General features: G+C 39.1%; 1 protein-coding gene across 4 annotated transcripts in view; it reads right to left on the reverse strand.

Annotated features, from left to right (window-relative positions):
• The window catches only part of fam189a1 (family with sequence similarity 189 member A1), an 86,523-nt gene that overhangs the window by 52,496 nt on the left and 20,674 nt on the right, over nucleotides 1-13,353 (reverse strand). For all 4 annotated transcript variants that reach the window (XM_014026324.1, XM_014026302.1, XM_014026314.1 and 1 more), the window contains exon 2: nucleotides 6,280-6,336. In XM_014026324.1, the coding sequence (XP_013881778.1) occupies nucleotides 6,280-6,336 (57 nt within the window). The remainder of the gene's footprint in view (nucleotides 1-6,279; nucleotides 6,337-13,353) is intronic.

The following is a 13,353-nucleotide window of genomic DNA, read 5'->3' on the forward strand; positions in this document are numbered from 1 at the left end:
GTGTATGAGATGCCACGTTTAAAATAAAACGATAAAAAAATGTCAAACACATTTTCAGTATTCAGCTCACTTTGAGTGCAAAATCCCAGTGGAAAAAAGTCCACTAAATTTAAAGTTTAAATGTGTAAATAAAAATATAAAAGTTAAATCTTAAATTTTGATGATAAATGTTAAAGTTACATTTAGGTATTTCAGAATGGAAAACAGCCTTTTCAGTTGGTGCTCGGCTCTTGTCATCATCTTGCAAGAAAAATAACCGCTACGATTGCTAATGCTAACACTGCTAACGCTGCCAACACTTTCCTACAAGACGTCAAACTTGCAGTTGCAACCAGTGTCCCAGCTGCACTTCAAACTGCCGGACCCATACATGTCATCCCCATTGGACGCTTGCCTGTATAATGGGCCTCAAAAATCTGTACTACTGAAGGAAAAGAGAGCAGAAAAAGTGGAGAACTATTTCTAGTTTTATTTCTAGTGGCAGAACAGGTTGGAAGATGGTTATTCAATGTTATTTATTGTTTTTTTAACATCCTGCAGGCTTTGACATGTTATAATAATTTGAAATTGAGGTTTTGAATAAATCCGTAAAACTTGAAAAAATCTGTGACATTAGCTGCGTTTCCATTGCAAATGTGCGCAAAACTTTGTCGATATTCTGCTAATGTTGAAAAATGCTATTAAAGTCACGCGTGAATACATTTGTTCTCACGATAAGTCATTACAAACATGGCGGCAATGGATGTAAACACATAGCATGTTGCTACAGCGACACTAGCGCTCATCARCAGAGGAGACGTCGGCGTCTTTTATCGAGGCTTTCCAGAGACAAGRCCCTACTTGAGAACGGCTAAGCATGCTGTGTTTTTGGGAAATTGTAGTTGGTGAGTTTATTACTTTCTTTTACTACTTCTGTGATATTACTACRACTTCTACTTCCTGTTATCTTCTTCGTCGTCATCATTTTCACCAGTAGAAACACACGGTTCTCGATCACGCGACTCTCGTGATGCGAAAAGTGTTTCCATTGCAGTTTTGTGAAAAACACCAATTTCGAAACAGATGAAAAACCACCTCATCCTAGCGTTAAAACATTTTGTCGAAAACCTTTTTTTTAAATTGACGTGTTTCCATTGAGCAAATTTTGAAATTCTAATTTTCGCATTTTCTTGGTCAATGGAAACGCAGCTATTGCTTCATATGTCCGTACGCCTGCAAAATGATGGAAAATCCGTGTAAATTACAGATAATCCATACAGCTTGACATTATGCGGACCACAGGTGCAATCCATTTCAATGAACACATTTTGAATTTAAATTTCAAATGACGTCTTCAGCAATGTTATCAGCGTTAGCATTAGCTGCAGGATAAAAAAGATAATAAGTGAGCTAAATAACAATTAATTGTTAGTGGAATATTACACTCAGAAAATGAGCTAAAAATGTAAATATGTTAGTGACATTTTTTAACATTTCACTTTACATTTGGTGCCCCAGAGGCGAGCAGTTAGACTCATCATGTTTGGTTTTCATCAGCAAACACAATATTTTTATTTAAATCATAATAACGCTGCATTAAACTGCTTTGAAAATGATGAAGGCAAACTTGTGTTTAACATGTGAAAACACACCGGGGGGGATTTGTGACAGACATGTACCAGGTGGCAGACCATCACAAAGTTGTTTCCCTGAGGGGAAAACAAGAATTTACTGTCTTCTGACTCACTTTCTGCCTTCGCCTAAACACYTCATCCATCATGGTCACAAAAAGCAGAAGACAGCAGGAAGTCTTCTGTCTGAGTGAAACGCTGTAACTCTTCCATGACAACAATGCAGAAACACACACACAAGAATAAAAAACACAGGCCAGGATGTTACCATTCCACATTTTAAACAAACCATAAAAATATTTAATAAACCTTTAATTTCTCATTCAGCACATGCTCCCTCTTTGACAGTGTTTTCCACTAAYGTGTGTAACCTCTCTGTTTTATATTCAGAGTCACTCTCTGGCTTGACTGAAATGTGTCAGAGTGCAGCTCTCCCCTCTACACGCCCCGTTTCACTTTTTCTATTTATAACTCACCTCTGTCCGTCAAATAGTTGCATTCAAAWCCCAATCCGCAAACTTTAAAATAAATAAACTCAATCATGAACGCGTCGGTCTCTCCAGGTTTGAGTGAAAAGGTTAGCTTGGATTAAAACCGGCCTCGGCAGCTCGRCTCATAACCACATTTTAGTTGCCAGGTAACTGGCAGTAACTCCAGGAAGTAACCGTGTGAGGCGAGAAATAAGAGTAGAACAACTACATGCTTTAGCATCGTTTTAAAAAGGGGCAATGTTGTGTGTTTCTCAGGCATATATTGAAATTCTATACCATAATAAAGAAACTATGTCACCTTTGGTTGTTATTAAAATGCTGTTTTTATGTTAAAATCAAAAATAAACTTGACTTCTCATCATATCTGTTCATTTTCTGGAGGTCCTCAGTTTGAGAACCATATAGACAGTTGAGGTAAAAATGGCCGGCAAAGAGGAAATATAATGAAATAACCCAACTATTTTGTGCTAAGCTAACCTCACCAGCAGCTTCCCATCCAGACAAGGATCAGAGTGGTTATTATCAATCACATGACAAAACTAAATTTAGAGAAGTTCACTGAGGAAAACAAATCATCAACACAAACACATAAGCAGTCTGGAGGGAGACCAGTTACAAACAATCACGATGCGGAGCATGACCACCCACAGTTGGCAGATGGGTTGGTGAGGAGTTGCCAGCTCTGAAATCGTCCAGCTGGTGTATTAGTCACCTGCCAGTCATCGCTGGGGACGGGCCAGAACTGTAAAAGCCCGCTCGGCAGGACTGAACCTTAGCCTTCACAGTAACGACACCAAAACACGATCGAATATAAACCAGCTTTTAAGAGGCAGGAGCTGAATTAGTGATGCTTTTTAGGAAAAAACATCAAATACATTTTAACCCTTTTACAATGCTTAAAGTGTGACCAGCTTCCACACACACACAGGTATGTTTTTATATCCCACTGGAGACCGTGGATTGACTTCCATTCATTTTCTGCTAATTTTATAGCCTAAACCTGATCATTCAGCATCCATGACTGTGGGGACCAACCGGGCATTGGTCCCCACGAGGCTACCTTTTTCTGGAAAATGGTTCCCACGATGTAGCAAAAACGTGCCCCCACACACATCCTAAACGACGAGATACTGCTTCTGATTTCTCAGAGCTAAAATGATTTTGTGTTGTTTTTCTTGTCAAATGTTTCAGAACAAATATAGCGATAAGGAGGGCAAATGCACAAAGAGAAAGGATGCAGGAAAATCAGCGGGGATGCAAGGTGATAAAACTTAAGTGACTGAGACAGGCTGTTTCCTGCAGGGTGGGGGAGGGGTGTCAGATTATGTGGGTAAAGCTGTGGAGAAAAAAAGGTGATTATTTGTGGCACTAAAGGAGCATGAAATGGAATTGGATAAGGGTTTGTATTCTGTGTGACCTCGGACCAAGGTAACTGCTCTATATTTAGTTTTTGTTGGGAAGAAGAATGGTTTAAATGATGGTTTAACACACATGCATGTACAGGAAATCTAAACCGCTGGGACACAATTTGGGATGCAGCACCGAATTTGTAAGCGACAAAGCGTCTTGTTGATGTGGTTTTACTTTGACAGGGTTTTACTTAAACCCCACCCCGGTTACAGTTTTCTAACAAAATCTTTGTGCAGCTACATGTAACACATCCTTAAAGAAGACTGACACGTGTTCTACTGCATCTGGGATTAAAAAACGTCCGATCGCCGTCGCGGTGCTCTGATCTGATGAGTGCAGACAATCACATTCAGTCACATTAGCACGTTCCTCCTGACAGCACGGTGACAGCCATCTCAAGCTTTCTACCTCGGATGGAGCAGAAYTGTCTCTTTTCCCTGAGACATCCACGTTTCTGATGGGGGGATTTAACCAATCCACCTGCCTCGTGGCAATTTTGTTCTAAGATACAACACCGATATCCGGGGAACTTTTATTGCACCCACATATATTGAGAAGAGATTTATTCTGAAGCTGAACCCCTCACTGTAAGGTGATTTAATACAATCTTCTACAAAAGTTTGGAGCTACCTCTTATTTTCCTCTCAGGAAATGAGGCTTTCTAACAGTGTTTTAAGTTGATCTTTATGAAAGACTTTCATTTTTTATTGAATTGWCTACTTCTCTTTTATACATTTTTGGTCTCAACTCCAGAAGGATCTGTTTTTGCAGCCAAGTTAATCCCACACACAGGCTGCGTCTCAACGCGTCCTTCGAAGTCTGCTTTTATTGTCCACTTATGTAACTGCCCCGCACCAAAGGTTGTCCCAATATGTGGGCTTCTTCTTATGCGGCCCACAAAACCTCATAAATGAAGGCTACTTCGTAGTATCCTTCCTGAGGAGATCTCAGGATTCATTGCGCCGACAGCAAACTAAGTAGGAAACAAAGACGAATGGGTTTGCTGTCGGTGCAATTTTTCCTGAGATCTCCTCAGGGAGGATACTACGAAGTAGCCTTCATTTATGGGGTTCATTGTGCCAACAGCAAACTTAGTAGGAAACAAAGACAACTGGGTTTTTTTTTTTCTTTTACCAAGTTGGCGTAGTTTGGAAATTCATCATAAACCGAAGATTTTAGAAAATGTAAATGAATGTTTAGCAACGTAACATACTGATACCGGAGCTAAACCATGAAAAGACATCTTAACCCGTGTCCCAATGCATTCCAAGTCTGAACGCACATGAAGACAAAGCTTGGCAGCACGACGGCTCAGTGTAGCACCGAAGCCTCACAGCAAGAAGGTCCTGGGTTCGGTCCCCGGTTCGGACCTGGGGTCTTTCTGTGTGGAGTTTACATGTTCTCTTGCTTGCGTGGGTTTTCTCCAGGTACTCCAGTTTCCCCCACCTCCCCAAAAACATGTACAACAGGTTGCCTTCAGGCCCAGGCCTCCCTTGAAAAAGAGATCTGGGATATCAATTGGATTTGCCTGGATAAATAACAGTCAGTCAGTCAGTCAGTAAGTAAATAAATAAAAGCTATATTGCTATGGGCATGGTCACACAACCATATGTCATTCCAATGACTAGACTGTCTCATTTCACAGCTATCTAGGTAGGCTGCAGCCAGAGCAAAGCGCCCAATGTGCTCCATCCAAACTGCCGAAATCGGATTGGTTTGTCGAAGTTTCATGATGAAAACTACGTCATTTTGTTTACAGCGTCGACTTATCGGCATTTACCCCCTTCCACATAAGAACTTATCCAACTTACTTGACCAGAAGTCTGTGGTAGTGTTTTTACCGAAAGCACTCAGACCCTACATTTTGCTTCAACGACTCGCTTGAATAAATAAATAAATAAACAAAAAAAAACTTGCTTCCAGAATATGACTGTTGCACTCAGAAGCAGGCATTTATAAAAGATAGTCAAACGGCCAAAAACTCATGGATAGAGGAGTCTAACAAAAACTGTGGAGCTTTAACCGGGATGGATTTGTGGAAAAATAACGTCAAGTGATGGGTCTCAGATTTTTAAAAGATAAATTTTTCCCGCATTGTAGACTCCGCATTGTAGACTCCGCATTGTAGACTCCGCAGGAAGAAACCCTGTGCAGTGACATGTACCGCAGTGGGAGGGGTTTTCCAGAAACTCAGCACGGTGTGTCTCAGGAGCTATGAAACAACCAAACAACCGTCGTTCGGTCAGCTGCCGATCGACCACATTGAGCGCTTGACTCCCTGCTTCTTGTCTGAAGGACAGGTGAAACAGGCTGTCTCCAGCAGGATTGGGAATGTTTATCACTTCCCTAACAGCCTTCTTCCAYTCGGCTCAACTTGGCCCTCCTCAGGTCAATTTAAGTCCGAAACGAGCATTCAAAGACATTTTCCACAGCTGCTAAATGAAAAAACAGGTTCCAAAAGAAATGATCATTGAAGTATTATGTAATGTTTCACAATAACAAAAAAAGCCTCCATTTGAACACGATCATTTTGTTAAACCTCAAAGTCAGCATCTTTTTACTCATTATCTTTCAGTTCAGTTGTTTCTCCATCCTGCTACTTCTGATACTTGCTGTTAATTAAAATCTGATACAGTGTGAGGCTTTGAGCAGATTCAGCAACAGTAAGAAGCATCACGGCCACATTAAAGACTCCCTCTCACATACAGTATTACTGGCTTTGTTTGGGGGAGTTGTAAGATCAGTTTAAGTGTTCAGAGGAGACTCACCACGAGCGACAGCGGCCTCTTCCATGACACCACACCGATGAGTCCGGAGAGCAGAACCTGAGAAAGAAAACCCAAAAACAGATGCTGAGTGAGCGACACAAACACGTTTTTATCCCTCGTTTATTCTCTGCTAACGTCAGTGTTATTAATCAAAAATTACCAATTTATAATTACAAATCAACACTATCTATGAATCATTGATTTATTGCTACATATTTATATTTATTAACAGTGAGGATTTGCTTTAGCTCAAGGTATGAACGGAATGCTTGGATCTTCTGGGGTTTTTATTAATTAGCTAAAGACATAATTACATTATTTACAGATAAAAAGAATTATGAATCAAATGCTTCCAGTAGTTTTATGTTAAACAGTGCAATCAAAATGATGAGTCACATTTTAACTGAGATGTTCCGTTCCCACCTCCTGTCAGATCAACCACCCCCCCCCCCACATCTTTCAGAGTGAACATGAAATTCTTTTGTCATCCTGTTTTCACAGCTTCACTCCTCCACAAATGATTTTTCCCTTCAGCAGAGATGAAATTAAGGTGAACCTCTACTTTCAGGTGATTAATAACAGAAAGTGTGCTTAGGTGTGARGCCTCGGAAGAATTATAATGTGCCTCCAGCTTCTTAGGAGTGATTTACCGCCTACACATCCCGGGACTGTGCCATTTCATTAGGCTGCTTCCAGTGACTGAAATGAGCTGCAAAGGCTGCTGGCAGTCAACAGTTTGTTGAGCTACAACGTCAGGATGTGTCCCTGTTTTAATTTAAATGTTTATTTCAAAAGCTGGCAGGTGCAAAGTGGTGCAAATCAAAGCACAGATTACGATTTGAGCCGGTGAACAAGAGGATGCGTTGATCAATCTCATTTCAGAAAAGCTCGAAAAAATAAAAAACCCCGAAATGAGATGAAACAGAGAGAAAACCACAAACCCAATCATGATGGGATGATTCAGACAAAATACGTATCAACTTTGTTTGGTAAACTGTACAGCTGTGATGATCCTGAACATCAGAGAAACACAAAATAAAACACAATCATGCTTTTGTTTTGCATCTCATGACATAAAACACATTTGGACTATTTGATGCCCTGTAGTTGGTTCAGATATTTAAAGTGTGTAAATTGCAGATTTTCAATGTGTATTTCCTCTGGTTATATTTAGTCTAATATCAATATAAGGTATAAAACTGTGATACTTGGATCTTTTATTTAGTTTAGCCATATTAGAGTTCAGTTTAAAACCTGTTAACGGATTGTTTTCTTTTTATGTGTTATCTGTTCTGCTAGAAGAAAAGTCCCTCCTGATAACCATCAAATAAACTCCAGTGGTGCTGTGTGCGCATGACTAAATGACTGCAGCAGGTCCTACTGCCTCTTTAAAAAAGGCAAATAATAATAATAATAATAATAATAATAATAATAAATAAGAGGTCACAGCACTTTTAGGGAAAACTGGCAGGAAAAATTACTGTACATGTTGCATGAACTTTTTTCTAATAATGTTTTCTTGGCAGTAATATAATAAAAAGCTGGTACTTAGTAATGCTGAGGATACTTATAGGGAAGAACTGTATTACTTTCTTGTTATAATGTACTCATGCAGTAAAATACAAGGTACATACATTTGGTAACATACATGCATGTTATTAAGTACCCTGTGTGTTACTTGGTAAGTACTTTGTGTGTTGTTTAGTAAGTACTCCCTGTGTTACTCAATAAGTACTCAGTGTTACTTGGTAAGAACTCTTGTCTTGTAAGTACCGTGTGTGTTACTCAATAATTACTGTTACTCAATGAATTTGTGTTACTTTGCAAGTAACCAGTGTGTTACTTAATAAGTACTTTGTATGTTTCCCTGTATGTACCCAGCATTTTACCTAGTAAGTACCCAGTGTGTAACTCTGTAAGTACTTTGTATGTTACTCTGTAAATATTTAAGCACTCTGCATGTTTACTTACTGCGCGTTACTCAGTAAGTACCTAGTGTGTTACTCATTAAATATTCAGTGTGGTACTCAGAAAGTAGTCAGTGTGTTACTCAGTAAGTACCCAGCGTGTTACTTAATAAGTACTTTGCATGTTTACTTAGTAATTACTCTGTGTATTACTCATTAAGTACTCATTGTAACTTAGTAAGTACTTATTGTAACTCAGTAAGTACTCATTGTAACTCAGTAAGTACTCATTGTAACTCAGTAAGTACTCATTGTAACTCAGTAAGTACTCATTGTAACTCAGTAAGTACCCAGTGTGCTACTCTGTAAGTACTCCATTTGTTACCTTATAAAAGTACCAGGTTGTATGTATTTGCTACATTGTAGGACTTAATATCATTGTTTGCTGGTTCTTTTGATATCTGCATCAAACTGATTAAAGCTGCAGGTTTCTTCATTAGCTTTTAGATTTTGTGCTCCATCTACCTGGAACTGGTCCTCCTGCAGCTTATTGTTTTACCTGAATGAAACAGTTGTGTTGCATTTCTGTCTACTTATTACTGCCACCTGTTATCGACGTTTGATTTATATCCCAGTAAAAAAGGCTTCAAAATGCCTGATATAATCAGGCTATTCAAAAAAATTAATAAAACCTTGTTGTTGTTGTTGTTTTTGCTCCACTTAAGGTGTATTTTTCTTTTTACAGTGTTTGCTACCAGAGGTGTGAATTTGCGTTTCGTCCAAATGTGGGTGAGTAAAGGGTACTGGTAGCCTCCGGCTTTCATTTCTCCATAGTCTCCCTGTGCCTTTGACCCCCCTTCACCCTCCATTAAACATCACCATACTCTTGCCCATTTCTACCCATCATGCTCTGCTCTTCCCTTCTCTTTTCATCTTCCTTCTCTTCTTTAAAATTTTCCATCTTTCCTTTTCCAATTTCTCCCAGTCTCCCAGTCCATCTCTGCACCCACACAGCCCCAGCCTCCTCCTGCACTTACACACTCGCACTTTCGCTTCGCTCCATCCAGACAACTCATTTTTTATCTCCCACTTCATCTTGTTCCACTTTCAAGTCAATCTGCCACTTCTCCACTCACCTTGATGCTCACAGGACCTGCCAGTTTCACTTAGGGCTTACACACACAGGCCAGAAAGGCAGATAGTGACAGGTTGGTGAGTTAAAAAAAATCTGGTTTATAAATAAGTTTCACAGAATAAAAGAAAAAACAAAAAGACATACAACAGCTGTTGTTTATTCAACCCAATTGTGTTGCAAAGCTGTAAAAGTCAGTAATCTGAAGTCTATTGAAAGCCACTCTCACCATGCAGAATGTCATTGCTCAGTGTTTTATTTTTGAACAAGGATATTATTTAGAAGAATGTGCCTTAAGATGCCAGTTAAAAACCAGATCAAGACAACTTTGTGAACTCTGTGTATTTACCAATGATGTGTAAGGATAAACCAGGAACAGTTATTTTGTTACCGTCTATTTCTGCTAAACTACAGTTGTTCTAGACAATTCCTATTTCTTTGCATTTTAAAAAAGGTAGCTTTACACCCACTGCATGCTTTTCATGAGATAATTATCTTACTGTAAATGAATGTGCTTTTGTGTCGCTTTTAAGGGATCCACGATTAGTTGTAACATTATACTTTATTTGATAAACATATATTTTAACTGTAAAATAAAGACTGTAAAAAATATTAAGATGTTCAGTTTTGTAAAGTTTTAAAAATACATTTTAACAAGGACAGGGCCATTTAATATACACACAAAGCATTCTGGGTAAATGATGATGACGTCGATGGGTCCTCGGTGTGAGGCTGCTAGCGAGCTATATCCACCTGAAGGTTAATCTTGGACAATATCTGATGATCGACTCTTTTAAATGAAACCAGAGAGCGTTGACAGAGAGGAGAAGGTAGAAATGACTCAGCCTGTAACTGAAAATAGAGGACAACAGAGCTGCTTCATGGAAGAAGAACCTCAACTTATCCTGTTAGCTTTAGTGCAGATGCTATATTGCCTTATATGTATTAGCTCGGTGCAAGCACGACAAACTAACAAGCTAAACTGAGGTCCATCCATATTTTCAGTTACAGGCTCAGTCATTTCTACCTTCTCCTCTCTGTCAACGCTCTCTGATTTCATTTAAAAGAGCCGATTGTCAGATATTGTCCAAGATTAACCTTCAGGGTGGATATAGCTTGCTAGCAGCCTTGCACAATAACCTTGTCAATGTCATCATTTACCCAGAATGCTTTGTGTGTAAATGAAATGGCTCAGTCCATGTAACATTTTTAAAATTTTTGTTTAAAAGGCACAGTGTGTAGGATTTGTTTTTTTTTAGCGACATCTAGTGGTTGAGTGGTTGAATCATCCTCCCTGGTCCTCCCCCCACCCCCGCTTCCAGACGCAAAGGAGTTGCTACGGTGTCTCTCAGGTGTCAAAAACCTTACATAATTCCAACAGCGATGTTTACCAGCAGCTTCAGGGCTAGTGATGTTTCAAGTGGTAAGATTATGAGCTTTAATATGTAAAATTATCCCAGCTACAATGACAGACAACAAATGTTACATTTATAGTACCGTTTTACAACTAAAACCGTTTTTGACGCCGCCACCGCAGTTTGTCCTTCATGAGCCTTCGTAGACAAGATGGCGGTGCAAGATGGCGGCTGCCTGTAGTGGCGACCTGCGACCATGGAGATATAAACAGCTTTTTATAAAAAGGTAAAAATAATAAAACAAGGCCTTTGTCTGCAATGATTAGATGTTTTTTATTATTGTCATTAGTGATTATCTCAATTTCGGCTAAAAGAATTGACAAAATCCTACACACTGTTCCTTTAAAAATCATAAAAACTAAACAGCCTACAGTGTTTTTACAGTCTTTATTTTACAGTTAAAATATATGTTTATCAAATAAAGTCTAATGTTACAACTAATTGTGGATCCTTTTAAGTCCAAAAATTAAAATATTTTTATGCTTTTTGGACCATTTTGTGTTTTTAAATGTGCACATTTTAGGATAAATGTGACATAAGCTGCTCTCTCTGCAGTCACAGTATATTTGCTGTGTCGGCTCCGGTGACTAAACTGCATCAGGAGACAGAGTTTTTATGTTACTGCAGGTCATCCCCTCCCCTCCCCACCACACCCCTCTCTCTACACACAACCAGGCACTGCGACAAGCAGTCCAGAGATGTTTTCTGTCACAGTGACCAACTTGTCCTGCTGTCTGCTGATTCTGGTGAAAAGGATGAATGCTCTCTGTACAACGAAGGATCATGTTTCCACTGGTCATCATAAAGGTCACAAACATTCATTCAAGTCTTTCTACACATACTCATCACATACTGCATCAAAAAGGCACAAATTACAACAACAATGCAGGAGTCAGTTTATAACTGAWGTAAAAAGGATGACAAATAGGAGAAGAATGCCAGATGGCACCAGTGTTCCAGAAACATTTCTGTCCTCTGGTGTCCCAACTCAGAGCTTCAACCTGTTTCAGGAGATAAAATAAAAATCTAAGCAGCATCGYACCTGAAATCTCAGCTGAGCGTCAGTGTCGACTTATTTCTGGTTTCTCACATTATGAGGCTTTTTAAACCTTGATCAGTGAAGCTCATTAGTGTCAGATTGTAAATGAATTTTTAAAAAAGCAGGTTAAACACCCACATCTTATTATTACAAATGTGAAATGTGCAACCAAGCTTCTGAATAAAAACACACACACACACACACACACACACACACACACACACACACACACACAGCGTGGTGGCAGCGACTGCAGCAGAAATTTGGGGACGGTCTTTATCTTTTTGTCCCATGCTTCACTTCCTGACCCCCCACAGGGCAGTGCATACCTGTGCACCCATGTATACATGTGTAAAGGACAATGTGAGGCTTTGTGGGTCTGTAGATTAAGCAAAGAAATTATCTGAGAGCAGGAACCATGTGATAACTCTGCTGGTTGTCAGTCACTCTGGACTTTTCCTCTTGGCTGCTTCCAGAACAAGATTAACATTCAAAGCCTGGATGCAAAAGTCAATGAGATTTGAGTGGAACAGGTCACCAACATGCTAAAATATATCAAAGGTTTATCTTTGGTCTGATAAACTGGAAGCACAGTTCAGCCAKATAAGAAATAAAACAAAAGAGTTAAAACATAGCAGGATGAAAAAAATTAATAAAAAACACACACAAAATCCTATACCAGACTTTCTAAAAGTCCGACTGCTCAGTGCTGAATGGCTTTGCTGAAATTTGCAAAAGAAGTTAAAACTGAGTTGTTAAAGCAGAAAAAACACGTGCTAAAATTTAACTATGGATAAAGGGCAATTATAAGCTAAAAGAACAGAACTTTAGTCATAAGCAGCAAAAAGATGACTAAAAGCTAAAAAAAGCTAAAAGCAGGTAAAAGCTCCAAGTAGCAGATTGATAGTAAAAACTAAAACAGACAAACTACAAGCTAAAAAAGCACTATGCTATTCAAAAGTAGGAAAACACTAGTTGAAAGCTAATTGTAGCGAAACACCAGCATGAAGCTAAACAAGCTTAGTCAAAAGGTTAGCTAAAAACTAAATTTGACAAAAGGATAAAGAGTAGCAAAAATCTAGCTAAAAGTGCCAAGACTAAAACTAACAGCCAAAAGGTAAAATAGTAAAACAGTAGCTAAAATTAGCATAATAGTAGCTAATAACAGCAGAACGGTAGCTAATAGTGGCAGAGCAGTAGCTAAAAGAAGCAGAACTTTAGCTAATAGTAGCAAAACAGTAGCTAAAAGTAACAGAATTGTAGCTAATAGCAGCAGAACAGCAGAATGGTAGCTAAAAGKAGCAGAACTGTAGTTAAAAGTAGCAGAATTGTAGCTAAAAGCAGCKGAATTGTAGCTAAAAGCAGCAGAACAGTAGCTAAAAGTAACAGAACTGTAGCTAAAAGCAGCAGAACTGTAGCTAAAAGCAGCAGAACTGTAGCTAAAAGCAGCAGAACTGTAGCTAAAAGCAGCAGAACTGTAGCTAAAAGCAGCAGAATGGTAGCTAAAAGCAGCAGAACAGTAGCTAAAAGCAGCAGAACTGTAGTTAAAAGCAGCAGAACTGTAGTTAAAAGCAGCAGAAC

The sequence above is a fragment of the Austrofundulus limnaeus genome, unplaced genomic scaffold (assembly GCF_001266775.1).
Source record: "Austrofundulus limnaeus strain Quisiro unplaced genomic scaffold, Austrofundulus_limnaeus-1.0 Scaffold5, whole genome shotgun sequence".
NCBI lineage: Eukaryota > Metazoa > Chordata > Actinopteri > Cyprinodontiformes > Rivulidae > Austrofundulus > Austrofundulus limnaeus.